General features: G+C 41.5%; 1 protein-coding gene across 1 annotated transcript in view; it reads left to right on the top strand.

Annotated features, from left to right (window-relative positions):
• The window catches only part of LOC126159206 (uncharacterized), a 78,248-nt gene extending 60,055 nt beyond the window's left edge, over window positions 1–18,193 (top strand). The window contains exon 7 of the mRNA XM_049916499.1: window positions 16,152–18,193. Within this exon, the coding sequence (XP_049772456.1) occupies window positions 16,152–17,653 (1,502 nt within the window). The 3' untranslated portion in view covers window positions 17,654–18,193. The remainder of the gene's footprint in view (window positions 1–16,151) is intronic.
• The last annotated feature ends 489 nt before the right edge of the window (window positions 18,194–18,682 follow it).

The raw sequence follows: 18,682 nt of genomic DNA, 5'->3' as shown, positions 1-18,682 counted from the left end.
GAGTAAACAATGTAAATTTATTCGATCTATTAATATATAAGTCCATCCATTTTCAGGCACACGACACTCGCAGAAGAATATTGTGTCTCACTGCATGATCTGCACAAAATTTAAAGCTCTTATAGACGTGTTGCTGATTTAGCGCAGTCAGTATGGAGCTTGAAGATAGGGAGAAAAGGGAGTGACCCACTCATCAATATCTGGTTGTTCTAAATCACTCGCACATTATACGTGAAAGAAAGTAAAATGAAAAGATGTATTTGATAGGTGACACTGAAACATCCCCTTAGAAAAATTATAGAAGACTGTGCTTAAACTGACACACAATATTTTTAGCGCAACGCAATCTGACTTTCAAAAATCCCTACAAAAGAATGGCCCTGACTAACATTAACCTATACCTTTCACAAATCACTTAACTCACCAAAAATCTTCGTTACTCGAACTACTGCAATACAGCAAGCGCCACTACTGCCAGCTATATAAAAGATTCAAACTACGGAAGGCACTAACTACTGATAGGGATAGTTAGCAAATGAAAGATTTTAATACAGAACAAACAATGTATTTACCTTAATAGTCATAATATATATAGCAGTTCATGACATCCATTCTGTACTCAAAAATCCACCATCTCATTTCCCACATCCACCACTGCTGGCGGCTCACCACCAACTGCGCAACACTATGCGCTGTTCACATCCAGCTGCCCAACACTACAATGGCTGACAACAATGCAAACTGGCCACAGACTACACGCAGCACAGCCAGTGATTTTCATACAGAGCGCTACGTAACGTTGCCAATAAGAAAACATAAACAGCCTTTACATAGCCTACTTACATAGCCCCCATGCTCCCCACAAAAAAATTTACAAATTGTTTTGGGCAGTGGCCAATAATGATTTGATAAAATTTTTCATAATTACAATAACAAAGATATCAAATGCACACACTTATTGATACAATGTTGGTCAAAAGCTAAAATTTTCTCACAGTCCATAAAGACAGTCCTGATCATTCATCACAGTAAAACTGCCGTTTCTTTTCTCAAAGTCTGAGCAGTAAAAGACAATGCACATGGAAGTAGTGGATTTCTAGTCTTGAAGAAGTAGTGTTGTCCTTCCAACGGAAAGACAGTGCTGACTCTTGACATGCTGACAGGTAATGGGCCACAACAGAGTAAACCCACAGCAGAGTCATTCAAAGTTGATGAATATTGGTAGGTAGGTCATCACAGAGTAGACCCACTGTAGTCCTGGTAGAGATGGCAAGCAGCCATCTGTTGTGACTGTGCAGGTGCACAATCACCATTGAAGAGTCTTGTGGATAATATAGCAAGTCCATAACCACCACTTGTGCACTCACAAAGTTTTTGGAATTGTCCTTAGAACCAGCAATGCTGTTATCCAGTCCCTTGCTGAATTATTAACACACGTGCAAACACTAACAGTCCCTACTTCTCACATATTGTCCATATACTATGACCAACAGAAACATGTGCAGTGAAATGTAACTTACAAGTTACTTAATTTGATGAACTGGTGTCAATTACGATTTTATAACATGAGAATACAATTACAAAGGTACAAAATATATCATTAAAGAACATAACAATACAGATAACATTTGTAGTACAAGCTTTACAAAAGAATCGAAATAACATATACATCAGTGTTACAGGAATTATGACATGAGTACATACATAAAAGATCAGAATAACTTTCGAAACATCAACTTCACACATGAGCATTAAAACAAAACAGAATAAATAATGTCTAAGCATATTTACAAGGTAAATAACATATTATTAATGCCAATTATATTTGAGGATAACAGTATTCCTCATCATAGTGAATGTGGCTTAGTATTAGAAGAAGAAAAAATTCTATGAAACTACAGACAGGAAGAAAACAAATACAAAGCGTACACAAACACATAGTGGGATAACACCAAAAGGAAAGGACAGGGTTTGTTTTCAGTGTAACATAAATTCCAGTATTCTTTACGGACGAATACCGCATGATAATTGCATTCAAGTTGAAACTCTGCGTACTGAGAAGCGCAAAGGGTTACACCACATCTCACATGTAAAACCGTTTATTGAGAGATAAACTGTTTTTTAATTTAGTCTTTGCTATAAAATTTTTCACTTCACGTTATTAGTACTCCTTGTCACACTTACAAACTGTTAACATGCAACTATGTTTTAAAGCTAACTAACTATCCAGTCAAGAACATAGGTAACCTAGACAAGTAATTGCGAATGCATTGTTATTGCAAACAGATGACACAGTGTTGTTATTTATACATTCTTCCTCCATATGAAATGTCCCTTCTTATTGTTCTTTCCATTCCAAGAGCTCCTTTTTCGAAGAATGTGGATCATAAAATAATTATTTAATAGATCTGTTGACAGAAAGTGTTCACATTAGCAAATGCATCTAAGTTTATTTTATAAAACTAATGCTGCAACACAGCTGGAAACCAGATATTAAACAAAATGAGCAATCTCTCAACTACAAAGACAATATATGTAAAATGTTTGTCATCATTTCATTAGGCATTTTAGTAAATATCATAAATTAAGAGCTCCACAGTGTTATCATGTTTTCAAGTTTGAGGGTGTCGTATTTACGATGCTTTCTACAAAGGAATGTCAATAGCGAGGATAATGGCCTCCCTTTTTTTTTTTACCTGTGCCTCTGAAAGGCACTCACTAATGACTTGTTCTCCCGGCATCTGACACAGCTGGGTGCCCACGACGCATTACGTGCTGGTGGTCACCTAACTTTCTTACGGAAATATTTACGACAGCAGTTTCTGCTACAGTGACAGTCTAATATACAAAATTTCACGGGTCGAGAATTTGCGTTGCAAATGTGTAGAAACAAAATCTTATGAATATAACAGTGTCCAAAAAATTTTCGCCGGCATTGTGATACATTCACGCATTTACACACATTTCATAACTCTTAAAGTACGATTCTTGGTTTCCAACATCCTTTTCCACAAATCAGAGTCCCTAACCACTACTCATTATTCCTTACCTTATTCGTCGACACTTCTTCAATATTTCATCATAATAAATACGTAGCATAATAAACATTCCTCAACAGCACAATACACATCGTCGTTGTAATAATAACATCATAACACCTCAGTCAAATCTCGAAAACGTTGTAGCTTTCTGCAATAATTTCAAAACCTAAAAAAAATTCTCTGCTCATTTCAGTAGTGTCATCTACCTCAAACGTACTTTAAAAATCATTAACTCATACCAAATATATCATTCAAAGTTCTCATAATATCACAATGGGTCTGAAAAAATATGAACAGTTCACAAAGTACAGACAAAATACAATTTCATAAGTGTGAAATTATCCAACTGTGTAATTGCATAAACATCTGTCACTGACATAATAAAAAGTTTGTCTCTCTCAGTTAAATGATCAGATAGCTGTGTAATTTGTGTGTTAGAGAAATATGGTACCGATGTGTAAAGTTGTGTAAGCAAATACCATAATCCTGGCAGGGTCGCCATATGAAACATCCCCTTAGAAAAATTATAGAAGACTGTGCTTAAACTGACACACAATATTTTTAGCACAACGCAATCTGACTTTCAAAAATCCCTACAAAAGAATGGCCCTGACTAACATTAACCTACACCTTTCACAAATCACTTACCTCACCAAAAATCTTCGTTACTCGAACTACTGCAATACAGCGAGCGCCACTACTGCCAGCTAAATAAAAGATTCAAACTACGGAAGGCACTAACTACTGATAGGGATAGTTAGCAAATGAAAGATTTTAATAGAGAACAAACAATGTATTTACCTTAATAGTCATAATATATATAGCAGTTCATGACATCCATTCTGTACTCAAAAATCCGCCATCTCATTTCCCACAACCACCACTGCTGGCGGCTCACCACCAACTGCACAACGCTACGCACTGTTCACATCCAGCTGCCCAACACTACAATGGCTGACAACAATGCAAACTGGCCACAGACTACACACAGCACAGCCAGTGATTTTCATACAGAGCGCTACGTAACGTTGCCAATAAGAAAACATAAACAGCCTACTTACATAGCCTACTTACAACACAAGGTACAGGGCTGCTGGAGTAGAATGTACGAACCCAACCGAGGATACCATATAACAATATTCTTTATTTACCTATACATAACAGTGTTGCACACTGGTAACAACATTGACATCCAGTTTGCAACAGCCGGCGCTTAGTCCACAAAATTTTTAGGAAACACAGTGCATAGAAAGTATGTGTATATATACATATGCCTCAGTTCAAAACAAGCTAGCAATAGTTACAAGATATTTTTAACGTGAACGGTGTGGGGAGAGGGTATCGCAAGTAGAGCAATATTTGAAACTAAATTTAGAATTTAAGTCCAATAATAATAATAATAATAATTTCATGAATCATAAGCAAAATGAGCTTCAAAGATTCAATCGACCTTTCTGAAAAGAGGAACTGTAAGCAAAACAGTTTCACAAAATTTCTTTTGTCAAAATGCAGAGATAATCTTTTAGACGATGTGTTAATTTATCAAACCCACTGGATGGGCCCAGTTGAAATAGGATTCTTTATTTTTTTAATTTAAAATAGTATGACTTACTAACTATAATTTAAAAAGAAAGCACTTTTGTGGTAACAAGCAGCACATCAATTATGGTGCCGTCCGTCTATGACATCCTTCAGACAGCATGGAACATGACTGGCTGCAGTCGACAGTGACAACGCTTAAGGCGGTACTCACTGAAGAGCATATTTCTAAAGCATCAAAATGTCGTAAACATACATGGTTTGGTGAAGTGGTGTGTGCTGCAGTGGAGCGAAAGTAGATCTGTGATGTTGTCTTGCTTAAGATAGTGGAAGCACTGAGGTAGAGATGTGCTGTTAGTGTTTTCGGTCACTCAGTCATTCTAAGATCAACGAAAGTTCAACGCAAGGTGCTATACCTACGCAACAGGTTTTGGATGCAAAACGTGGAATTTAAAACACACAATAAACCAAGAGACGATTATTTACGAAATACTGCTGCATAGTTTCAACCGTCTGTCCGTGCTATTTAAGTAACATAATACTTGGTTTGTGTGTGTATGTGTGTGTGTGTGTGTGTGTGTGTGTGTGTGTGTGTTTTCGTCCTGACACGATTAACCAATGTGCCACTAAAACTAACAGCCTTCCACACCATGTACATGCATATGCATCCAATACTGATTCTTGAATTCTGATTTGCTTGTGACAAATAGTCAGTTATCCTCTCACTCTCACTTTCTTCTATGGCATACAGACTCCCTTATGATTTCGAAACGTAATTTGCGTACGAAGAAATACTCAGTCATCCATCGGAGCAATGGAATAAGACGGCCATGTAATAGTTTTCTCGTTCCTCGTTCTGGAGGGGTTTCCCATCCTGCCTCGGCGCCAAATCACGTTTTCTGCATCGGCCTCTTCTCTGAAGAAATAGTAGCAGTTCAAATTTCCGTTGGATTCTGACGGCTGTCACCATTTGGGAGAAATTACTATTGTCTCATATGATGGTCGTATCACAGGTCAGATTCTGGGATAGTGTTCTGTATTATGTAAGGAATCTGGCCCCCATTCTTTCTGATTTCCCTTGGGGGGGGGGGGATATAGTTAAGCGACTCAACAGCATTAACAGGAAGGTGTTTACAATTTACCGACGGCATGGCTGCCGGCGATCACAGTCCGACGAGGTGCGTGGGTTCGCCAGCCAGTAGCCACACTTAACACAAGTTCAACAGCACAAACAAGCGGCCACACGAGAACTGCGCTCGGCATCAACGTATCGGTGCAGGAAAACATTAGCTCTGGGTACAAGCTTCCGGTTCGCTTTTGTCTACCAATCATCTGTCAGACTACATCCACCTTTCCATAGGAATCTACGTTCGACCTGTCCATTGACATCCCAGGAAATGTGAAAACAGTAATCGCCTGACAACTGCAGTAAGATGGTATATACGGAAGACAATCCACGACTTGTAGCAGCTAATCGCACTGAAGGTGACCTCTGTAAACACGTCGATGATATAACTGGATTAGTGCATTACAATGACGTGCCCTAGCACCCAAAATTACGATATTCAAACGCAGCTACATTCGTAGCCATCCTAACTCCATTTGTATAGCTGATGGGAACAACGTTCGTGAAAGCATAAGTACTCTGTTTTTCAACATCATTATCCTCCATTTCAATTTACTTCCATTGTTAGTTTTCTTTACGAAAAAGATTTCTAGATTATTGCAGAATCATGAAGACAGCACATCTGGCGCTTTTTGGTTACTGATACCACGCTCGCTCCTGGTAACACGTCTAGTCGTTACTCCCTCCCTTCTACATTCTCACCAACTGCCTCATACCACAAACCACTCAGAGTAACTTACAAAGACGAAGTCTTGATAAAGCTCCTAACCTAGAAAAAAAGATACGTGTATCTGATAACATCAAGTACATCAGTTTCACACACATTTCTTCTCGAAATCTGTCTCCAGCGACTTACTTTTTTGTCTAGTCCCACCCACCCATGAAAGACCTTAGGCCTAAATCTCTAGAGAAAAAATGTAAATCATACTCACAAATCTAAATCGTACTCACTTATAGCTACTTCCTAGATTAGATTCCATCTCCATAAAATCCACAAACCATGATTTCAAACATCCCTCCTTCAGAATATCCCAATCATTCATGTCTGGAACTTGTGCTTTCACACACTCGAGCTCACGTCCACGTACTTTCACAGCTATCAATCAGATTCGTGAATATGATAATCAGCAGAGAAAATCGTGAAGTATTTAAAATCCCATCCCAAAGTGTAAACACGCAAATTCCTGCGTATCCTCATTAATTCCCTTGTTTTCAGTGAACCCACATCCACAGTAGACCAGCGTATCAATAACACAGCCTTGATCTACTACCGCTGTCGACGTGTTCAGTTATATGAAGAAACCATCTGACCCACCCCATTAGAAGCAAAACTACCTACATAAACAGTGTTCAAAAGTACAATCTTTACTTACCTGCATCGGCCACACTCCATGTATTTCCATAAATGCAAAGCAAAAGCATCATCCGCTAAAATGAACTTACCATTTCCTCAATCGAACAACTCCTTGCATCGCAACCCCACCAAGAAAGACCTTCATTTGAGAATCACTGTTTTGCTCAACCTCCAACCTCATTGAACGTTCAGTATCTCGTCCAACAGATGATGATAACAGCTCCATTCACCTTCCATCTAAATGTCTATGTCACATGCCCGAAGACCAATGCTACAGGACGACATTTTTGACCTTGTGTAGGACAAGAAACTCTGGGACTGGTGGCTGATATGTACGAACCTAACCCCATATTTCCCATAAACTTAACGAAGTATTGGAAAGCACCCATTCTGCACATTATCTTCTCCTCCATAACAACCAACCATTCCCAATCAACCTCAGCAAACCCAAAATCAGTGCCTCATTTCTCGAAGATATCTTCACTATAGGTAGCTAACGCTTCACCAGTTGGTATGTCCAAGAGAGCACAAATACAAACATCCCACTCCCTTGCTCCCAGTTACAATACTTGACCATAATGACACAAAACAAATTAAATATAGCAATTACAACACAAGATATGAAAACAACACAATCCATAAAATACGGAAAGGAGCTTGCTCGTTTGTTCATTACATACGCCATCTTAAAAATAGCCTCTTTTCCTTCCTACTAGCAGTAGTCACGTTGTACAGTGTCATCCTGTATACAGGTTTCTGTATCAGGTTGTTGTTGTTGTGGCCTTCAGTCCAGAAACTGGTTTAATGCAGCTCTCCATGTTACCCTGTCCTGTGCAAGCTTCTTCATCTCCCAGTACTTACTGCAACCTACATCCTTCTGAACATGTTTAGTGTATTCATCTCTTGGTCTCCCTCTACGATGTTTACCCTCCACGCTGCCCTCCAATAATAAACTGGTGATCCCTTGGTGCCTCAGAACATGTCCTACCAACCGAGCCCTTCTTCTAGTCAAGGTGTGCCACAAATTTCTCTTCTCCCCAATTCTATTCAACACCTCCTCATTAGTTATGTGATCTACCCATCTAATCTTCAGCATTCTTCTGTAGCACCACATTTCGAAAGCTTCTATTTTCTTCTTGTCTAAACTATTTATCGTCCACGTTTCACTTCCGTACATGGCTACACTCCATACAAATACTTTCAGATACGACTCCCTGACACTTAAACCTGTACTCGATGTTAATAAATTTCTCTTCTTCAGAAACGCTTTCCTTGCCATTGCCAGTCTACATTTTATATCCTCTCTACTTCAACCATCATCAGTTATTTTGCTCCCCAAACAGCAAAACTCATTTACTACTTTAAGCGTCTCATTTCCTAATCTAATTCCCTCAGCATCACCCGATTTAATTCGACTAAATTCCATTACCCTTGTTTTGCTTTTGTTGACGTTCATCTCACATCCTCCTTTCAAGATACTGTCCATACCGTTCAACTGCTCTTCGAAGTCCTTTGCTGTCTCTGACAGAATTACAGTGTCAACGGCGAACCTCAAAGTTTTTATTTCTTCTCCATGAATTTTAATTCCTACTCCGAATTTTTCTTTTGTTTCTTTTACTGCTTGCTCAATATACAGATTGAATAGCATCGGGGAGAGGCTACAACCCTGTCTCACCTCCCTTCCCAACCACTGCTTCCCTTTCATGTCCCTCGACTCTTATAACTGCCATCTGGTTTCTGTACACATTGTAAACAGCCTTTCGCTCCCTGCATTTTACCCCTGCCACCTTCAGAATTTGAAAGAGAGTATTCCAGTCAACATTGTCAAAAGCTTTCTCTAAGTCTACAAATGCTAGAAATGTAGGTTTGCCTTTCCTTAATCTTCCTTCTAAGATAAGTCGTAAGGTCAGTATTGCCTCACGTGTTCCAACATTTCTACGGAATCGAAACTGATCTTCCCCGAGGTCGGCTTCTGTCAGTTTTTCCATTCGTCTATAAAGAATTCGAGTTAGTATTTTGCAGCTGTGACTTATTAAACTGATAGTTCGGTAATTTTCACATCTGTCAACACCTGCTTTCTTTGGGATTCGAATTATTATATTCTTCTTGAAGTCTGAGGGAATTTCGCCTGTCTCATACGTCTTGCTCACCAGATGGTAGAGCTTTGTCAGGACTGGCTCTCCCAAGGCCGTCAGTAGTTCGAATGGAATGTTGTCTACTCCCGTGCCCTTGTTTCGAATTAGATCTTTCAGTGCTCTGTCAAACTCTTCCCGCAGTATCATATCTCCCATTTCATCTTCATCTACATCCTCTTCCATTTCCATAATATTGTCCTCAAGAACATCGCCCCTGTATAGACCCTCTATATACTCCTTCCACCTTTCTCCTTTCCCTTCTTTCCTTAGAACTGGGTTTCTATCTGAACTCTTGATATTCATGCAAGTGGTTCTCTTTTCTCCAAACTGTTAGGTAGTGGAAAAATTTTCAAAAATTATAAACGTCCCTGTGAATCATCATCCAACCTACCCATTAGCCTGACTTACATCTTCAGTGCGACGGGTCAACCGATTCTAAACCAGAATAACCACAAACATTTGTAACACCATCTAAGCCTCCACATAATCCAGTATGGCTTCCATCGGAAGTGCTCCATAGAGTACCAGCTTCTCAGCCTTATTTTTTTCTTCTTTTCTTATAACGAACTCAAGCTGAGATGCTGATTTTTCTTTCCCTCGTGAATGGAAAACCTTTGACTAAGTATGCCACAGCTCTCCCATGTATGAACTAAAAGTCTATGGTCTTTCAGACAATTATATCTGTCGTATAGTTTCTTGTCTGACACACTACCTTCTGTTGTCACTGTAAATCTTACCCAAAAGTATATCTTCATTCGTCTACAGGAGATCGCTGACAAATCAGTTTTGCTCCGTATAGACCACCCACCTCCGTATAGACCTGCTACATTACGCCAACAACACCGCCTTCCTAACACCCAACCAGTCCTCCAAGCTACTAATGTTCACTCCAGAACTACCTCAAAAATTTTCCTTGTTTGTGTAGCTTAAGTTACCTCAAAATCAATTATGCTGAAAATCCAGCCAAATATCGCAAGATATACCACCTATCGTTTCCCTCTCCCTGACGTCCACCGCACAATAAATTGTCATCGATCTTGCTATCGCACTTAAATGGGTTGTACCACCCGCGCCCATGGCCAAGGTAGATAACGCAAGCCTGTGTAGTGGCACTCGATTCACAAGTAACCAGTTCGAATCTAGGTGGTGTAAGAAATGCCGTCCACTAGTGTTTATCCACTAATGGGACAGGGGAGGAGGAGGGAGAACAGTAGAATTTCTGGTTGCTAGGCTTTGCTTCAATATACTAGTTTAAATTCCAAATCTCTCGACAGTGTCTTAAGGCGTGAGAGCATGCCACACCGATCATGACCTGTTTCTCACATGTTGACGTTACAGTCACCAATACTCGTACATTCCAAGACACAATTCTCGCACACTGTATGGACAGGAGCCATTGTGTCTGGAGGAACATAGGCTTCCAATTACGTGGCTAGAGATCTATCCCTCAGGGTCTCCCAGGCAACACTGGCAGATAACTCTTAATTTACTTCTCATATCGTGAACTAACCTGGCACCTCCAGCACGCTGTAGACTCATATTATGAAGTCTCCAAACTGACCATACATGGGGTGTCCATCTTATAGCCATCGTCTATTCTTGTAAAAGCCTGCTGACAAGGGAAACTCTCCATCATGGCCCTCATATTTAGTGGTAAGTTGTCCCAGTCAAAAGCTGAATACAGATCGTGAATGAAAGAGGAAGAAGGTGCACTGAACTGTGAAAAAAAGCAAAATAGAAATAGTTAACGGTCCAAGCTTAACAAGTGACGGTATTGGACTTTAAAGCGGATGTACCGTGTTCAAATCTCTCTTGTGCCTTTTTTTTGTCACAGTATTATGAATTGTCCCTCCGGTCACTGAAATGTTTAATGTCTTTCTGTAGTCTTGGCAGTTGTCATACTGTTCACTGGTTATAGGAAACGAGCAATGTGGTAAGAATACGTTACCGTTGCAAGTAGACGTGATGAATATGAGAGCAAGCGATACCACATAGATGCCTCACAGAAATGAAAGCAACAAGTAAACATGTGTGAACTCTGTTACAACAGAGGAATTCAGGAGTCGAAATTTCCAAAATGGAACGCAGCTTCATAAACGTTAAAAACATATGATTTCACAGAGCACAGAGAAACTGTGTGATTGTGCAACAGTTGCGTTGATTTGTTGCAGTTTCTGTGACAAACTATTACGTTTTCATCATTTCCTTGGGAGTGATCACATTCACATTAACACCAAAATCGGTCAATGAGGCACATCTCAGTCACTTGCCAGGCGTACAAATTAGAAGTGTCGGTAAGAGATTCCTATCATATGACGTACGTACAGTCACTAATCCCGTGTATGACACACTTGACTTGTTTTCTGGTGGAGGATTCGGTTGACTTGTCGTCATGTCATCAAACGTTTACGGTTCGCATTCGAAAGCCATTTCCTTTCGGCTGCTAATAGAGTAGTTCCGCAGAATCAACTAGTATTATTCCTTACACTTCGCTGTTGCAAACGGATGTTACACCACGAAACAGACACAAATTTGAATACGCGAACAGCGGGAAAAGAAGTTGGTACTATGCTGGTTTGAACATCGTTCGCCCGTTTGGCAATCCAAAACCTTGAGCACTTAACCACAACTCCGCTGTTGCTTTAGGCTGTTCTATATTGCACTTCCCATTCTTCGACCGTTCAGTGTTTCTGTCTTGCTTCTTTTCACAGTTCAGTACGCCTTCTCCCTGTTTTCAAGTTTATCTGTGTTCAGTTTTTGACGGGTTGTCCACTGGGCCCTCTTACCACTAAATCTGAGGGGGTTCCGGCAAGAAAGGAAGAATGAATTGATTGTTGGTTTTAATAACAATCATACTCCTTTACCTCCTCTGCATTACTGCAGATGACGTGTCACTGAGCACATTTGTTCTGTGCATGCAGTACACATGAGGGCCTAGTTGTTTCCACTGCACTGTGTGGAATACCAAGGTTCTGTTATAGTTCACTAACCTGCACCTTCAAGTTGATGTCCCCAGCGCAGAAAACAGCACGCAGGTCGTAGGTTTTGTAGCTTGAGGCTGAAACTGACTTTTAGCGAGGTTCTGTTCTGAAATACTGTATCACTTCTTTGGGATGCCACTCGCGTATTTTAATATAGCCACACGAGATAACTGCATGATCTTAACACAACACCTCCTGATACAGCAAAGTACATGATCAAACACAATGTTTACGAAAATGTATCTTTACACTATTTCCGGCACGTGTCTGTGCCTCATGACTACCAGAGTGAATCTTTTAATACTGAATACTGGCAAACACATCATGCCACAGACAACATGACTGTACATCTCGACTGCCTAATCTAGAGTGGCGAACAGGAACTTAAATAAAAATTGGAAACACATCCTACGACAGACAACATGTGTGTTCTTCTCGACTGCCTAATCCAGAGTGACGAACAGCCCGAAACAATTCGCACGCCGTACCAGAAGAGGCGTGACCCGAACGCTTCCGAAGTGCTTCGTCTGCAATTTTGTCAGTCTTTTGTTTTTGATTTAAATTGTTTTTAATAATTCTAAAATGACTGATTGATAGTCAGCTGTTGAGAGATATTTATATTAAAAACTGAAGTCATTCCAATGAGTAGTTTAACTAATAATAATAACTATAATTTAACGTTTTGGCGCCCTTGCTCCGAACACAGCAGCCAATCACAGAGCAGTAGCATTATGCAGGCGGTCTTTCTCACGGGAATGGTACCGAGTCTAACATCTGTCACAGGTACCTCACACCACATTTTGGCATCTATATACTTATTGCATCTCCACTGCTCCGGGAACAGCTTCTTGGAGCCTAATATGATGGCTGACTAGGCCAGAAATATTACAGGGTGCGATGGGGAGTTTCCCTTGTGAGCGACGTGGCGCTGTAGTAAGACGATGTTTAACAACTCGAATTTGCCCATAAAAACTTAGATTTCTCACGATTTCCCCAAACAGCTTAAGACGAATGCTAGGACGAATCCTTTGGAGAGACACAGCTGAGTTGCTTCCGTACACTTCCCAAGTTCTAGCTTGTGCTTTCTCTCTAAGTTCTTCGTCAACAGAATACTAACCCTACTCTTCTTTCTTACTTCATTTTAACAAAAGCCTCATCCGTCCCAGTCTCATCTCCACGAACGATCTCTGCCCTCCTAAGACTTTACCAGTCCTTATAAAGCCATTCACTCTGTGTTTTCTGCTGTATCCATCTTCCCCTTCTTACATGGAACCTCTACAGCTGATTAGATAGCCGTCTCTTCTGAAATTCCTCGAACATTTTAACGAATTCTACACATCCCGGAAATTTGGGGACCAAAATAAATTTTTTCACCAGTCTTCTGCAAAAAAGGGCTCCTATTGCGGCTACATTAACAAGTCATATCCTCCCTCTGCTGATACATACCCATGCTACCAGCTATAATCCTCCCCTACTTATACCAAGGTTGCAATACCTCTATCAGCCTCCTCCGCCTCCATCTTAATGAAACCTTTCCGCTTATGCAGGCCGTTCGCAGTGTCTTCCAGTCTTCTCGATTCTCCTACAGTCCATCGTTCAGCATTTCCTCCCGCTATAGTCTCCTTCAGTTCTACTCGTCCTTCACCTGGTTTCTTCATTTTCTTCATGGTCAACCTATTGGTTTTCTTGATTCTGTTCATTCCATAGATTCCTGAAGTGTGGACTGTGCTGTTCTGCTGGCCTCCCGGCCATCAGAAGCCCTCTCTCGCTCCTCCCTCTTCCGGCACCAACTCATCAGCCGCACTTCCCAACACAGCGCCATACCCTGTTTAGTTAGAGGTAATACCACCGACACTACTACTACTACTACTACTACTATTGCTACCGCCACGTCATATCGTGGGAATGAAATAAATAATTAAAAAAAGAACTGTCACAGTCAAACTCGTGTTTTCTGTCTTTTCCAGAAACTACCTTTGTCTTTAAACCTTTTGGAATAAATTTGTCTTGCTGTTGTCTGCATTTTCTCTCAACAAATCAGTGTACTATGTGCAGTGTATGATGCATTGCGGAGCAGCATGATTTTCCTTCGCTTTGTATTTTGAACCTGGGTAGTGCTCGAAAGAAAGGTTATCAGCACTTTTCAGAATGTAATATGTAAAACTGTCCTAGAGGTGAGGGTTGGTTTGGACGTAGCAGTGCTTCACTAGGCATGTCTCTGCTGCATACAGTGGGCCCTTGTCATCTTGCAACTTTTGAACTATCTTGCGCATTTAATTATTGGGGGACGTATACTCTGGCTGCAGACAAATCACTGTAGAGGTGAAAAAGCGTAGCAATTATCCCTGAATCCAATATCTCTGGAGTTGTAAACCAACATTCAATCATGCGTGCTAACATCCCAAAGATGTTCGGGCTCACATGCGGTTCCCCTTCATCGAAATGTATTGGCTCAAACTCGTCTAGGGGTTCAATCGCACGTGTTGCATTACGTGCCATAAATTAGACACTTGTGACCCTTTGGTTAAATCTTCTGGCTGGGGGCAAGTTTGCGAAACTGTATGAAACAAAGTTAATGCAACATATAATAACAGTAACAATAATATCGGGAACTACAGAACTGGCCATTAAAATTGCTACACCAAGAATAAATGCAGATGATAAACCGGGTATTCATTGAACAAATATATTATACTAGAACTGACATGTGATTACATTTTCACGCAGTTTGGGTGCATAGATCCTGAGAAATCAGTACCCAGAACAACCACCTCTGGCCGTAATGACGGCCTTGATACGCCTGGACGTTGAGTCAAACACAGCTTGGATGGCGTGTACAGGTACAGCTGCCCATGCAGCTTCAACACGATACCACAGTTCATCAAGAGTAGTGACTGGCGTATTGTGACGAGCCAGTTTCTCGGCCACCATTGACCAGACGGTTTCAATTGGTGCGAGATCTGGAGAACGTGCTGGCCAGGGCAGCAGTCGAACATTTTCTGTATCCAGAAAGGCCCGTACAGGACCTGCAACATGCGGTCGTGCATTATCCTGCAGAAATGTAGGGTTTCACAGAGATCGAATGAAGGGTAGAGCCACGGGTCGTAACATATCTGAAATGTAACGTCCACTTTTCAAAGTGGACCTGTATTCATCCGAAAAACTGACGTTTTGCCATTCGTGCACCTAGGTTCGTCGTTGAGTACACCATCCCAGGCGCTCCTGACTTTGATGCAGCGTCAAGGGTAACCGCAGCTGATAGTCCATGCTGCTGCAAACGTCGTTGAACTGTTCGTGCAGATGGTTGTTGTCTTGCAAACGTTCCCATCTGTTGACTCAGGGATCGAGACGCGGCTGCACGATCCGTTACAGTCATACGGATAAGATGTCTGTCATCTCGACTGCTAGTGATACAAGGCCGTTGGGATCCAGCACGGCGTTCCGTATTACCCTCCTGAACCCACCAATTCCATATTCTGCTAACAGTCATTGGATCTCGACCAACGCGAGCAGCAATGTCGCGATACGATAAACCGCAATCGCGATAGGCTACAATCCGACCTTTATCAAAGTCGGAAACGTGATGGTACGCATTTCTCCTCCTTACACGAGGCATCACAACAACGTTTCACCAGGCAACGCCGGTCAACTATTATTTGTGTCTGAGAAATCATGTCAGCACGTTGTAGGTGTCGCCATCGGCGCCAGCCTTGTGTGAATGCTCTGAACAGATAATCATTTGCATATCACAGCATCTTCTCCCTGTCGGTTAAATTTCGCGTCTGTAGCACGTCATCTTCGTGGTGTAGCAATTGTAATGGCCAGTAGCGTATGTTGAACATCCGCCTTACATTGTGGGTAATTCATGTACGTCTGTTGGTTGCGACGTATTCTAAACATTGATCACAGATGATTTAGTTATGCAACCGCCAGTCTTATCGAGGAGAGTTTAAGTTCCGCGTGTTTCTTTTGCAGAAGAAGAGTGGCAGCTGGAGGACAGAAGCAACGCTACGCTTTACGTGGATACTGGCTGCATGCAGCTGCTGGCCAACGCCCTGGACCACCCCACGTGTCCACTGGAAGACCTGCCTCCAGAAGCCACCGAGCAGCGCGAGCGGTGCCGCGTGCAGTTGTGGAACGACATGGTGCAGAGGTCGCCCTACTTACCCGTCACCAGCTACCTGGCCTACACACAGAGGGCAAAAGTCAACCTCTGTTTACTGGCCTGGATGGCTGCCAACTCGTTCAGCATTTGTCAGGACGTACCCTTTAGTATGTTACGGTCTGTACACGATGCTCGCTGCTACTTCGATAGTCCTGATCACCAGTCATGTCTGGGATCGAACGCTACGGATGCCATCTGCTCTGTTTCCAGAGCTATTCTGTTCATGAAGTGTCGCGACTTTTTCTCCCTTAAACCTGCCGAGAAATGTCTCGTCGGACTTCATGCGGATGGATCGTACGTAAAGATGTTCAATCAAATGTGGAGAGAAGGTGATTTCGAAGCGGATGGAAAGCCAACAGAAATAACACTGAGCTACAAAGACAGTTTGAACAATGCCACCTTGAAATACAAGGACTTTAAAATCGACAGCTTAAAACTTTTAGAAATTTCATTTATAGCAGTTAATATTCTTTTCCGATTTTTGGCCGCCGGAGTATACATGTACCTTCCCCACTTACGTAATTTGCCTGGAAAGATATTCTTGTGCTTTCAGATCACAGGTATAATCCAGATCCTGTGTTCTGAGGTCGTTTATCGTATGGCAGGTGTGCCTGATGTATCTACGGCGGTGCTAATAGATAGCGCCCTCACACTTCTCGGCTGCATCTGGCTAAACTCATTCTGCTACCAAATGTACGCGTGCATTCGTCACCTGAGGCTTCCTAACGACCTACGACCTGCTGAAGCAAGAAAAGTATTCTGTTGTCAGGCGCTGTATGCTCTAATATCCTGGAGTGTAGTATGTGCAGCAAGTATTGCCTTGGAAAAAACGAGTAAATATTATTTGTTCCACAGTCGAATAATATTGCTCGTGGGAATTTCACTTTCGATAGCTTTTAATTTGATTTGCCTTGGACTAGTGGGGTACATGTACCTGCGTAATCGGAACTCCATGCGCCAACTCAAAATTTATAGTAAAAATAAATTTGGCTCAAAGAAAGATGTTCTGTTTATGTCAGTGAAGACCGTTATCCTAAGTGGTATAGGCGTGATTATTAGAATTGGGTTCCACCAGGCACAAGGTATTGCACAGTTCGTGTACTACGTGCACATAGCTACGATGATGCAGGGACCGGTGCTGTTTGTTTTTTTCATTTGCAACGGAACAACACTGCCTCTGCTCAGGGACAGAGTACTGGGATGGTTTAACCCAGACGCGGTCGGTCCAGGGCGGGAGCTGTGTTCAGCAGCGGAGAGAAATCTGGCGAGGATGAGGAAGGAACTGTCTCTGCCTGCAGAATCCTCGTTTTAATCCCCGTGTGTATTCTTCTCTAAGAAGTGTCTTAATTGTAGACTCGACTAAAGCCTGTGATCAAACATAAAGACACAGTCCGGCCGATGAAATAACATAAACTGTGATAGATACCGTGACACAGTGCCACAGTTTTATAATTTACTCTTTATTTACAATCGCGTGCTTATTTGTACAAGGTACGTCCGTCTAGGAAGAGCAAACGACTCTAACAATTACATGTGTGAAATGTAGTCTGAAGTGAACGAAAAGTTTTGAGTAATGGCGCTTGTTAGCGAGATGTTGATGAGTGAGAGATACAGCGAGGTACTGCAGAAGACGTTAAAAAGTATTGCGCATGTAGTGTGTTAGTCTAAAGCAAGTAAGAAGGTTATTTAAAGAGACATTTATACAAATGGTATCGTGGTAGGAAACACATGTGTCAGAAGCTGAACTAAAGAGCAGACGTCTGGCCACAAATTAATCTATAACGACATGATACATGCAACTAAGTGTCATATGTTATCGATAAACTTTCGTCCATTTGTTCAAATAAAAACTGAGTCAGCGACGAACGCAATTGAAACTGGTCTCTGTGTGAATTTAATATCCATTCCAACTCAACACCCTGATATAAACGGTACTAGATAGATCTGATTTTCAGAAACTGTCAAGTTACAGCAGTCATCACCCATTTACCAAGTACCAATAAACTTGACAGTAAATTTCGTGATATTCAAGGAGTACGAGTTTTGGATACAATGGAACCAGAAACTGCACATAAGGTAAGTGTCAGGTACTGCTTTCTTCCATACGCCTTTCACCACAGAAAGACACTGACAGCAGAGGCGAACCAAACTGTGTCGCACTGGAACATACTTACCCGTCCGTTCTTCGGGGCTTCCGTAACGTCGTGCGCAGTCATACTGGGGTTGAAGCGAAACTCCAGGCAGCGTGCGGCGCGGAACATATTACATGGCGTAGTGTTCCGTGGACTTAAATAGAAACGTTCACTTGTGGACCAGAACAAATTTCCTACTCTGCTACAAA

This window comes from Schistocerca cancellata, chromosome 2 (genome assembly GCF_023864275.1).
Source record: "Schistocerca cancellata isolate TAMUIC-IGC-003103 chromosome 2, iqSchCanc2.1, whole genome shotgun sequence".
In the NCBI taxonomy this organism is placed as follows: Eukaryota; Metazoa; Arthropoda; class Insecta; order Orthoptera; family Acrididae; genus Schistocerca; species Schistocerca cancellata.
The sequence above is the reverse complement of the archived record's forward strand: the minus strand, read 5'-3'. Positions and strand labels throughout refer to the sequence as shown.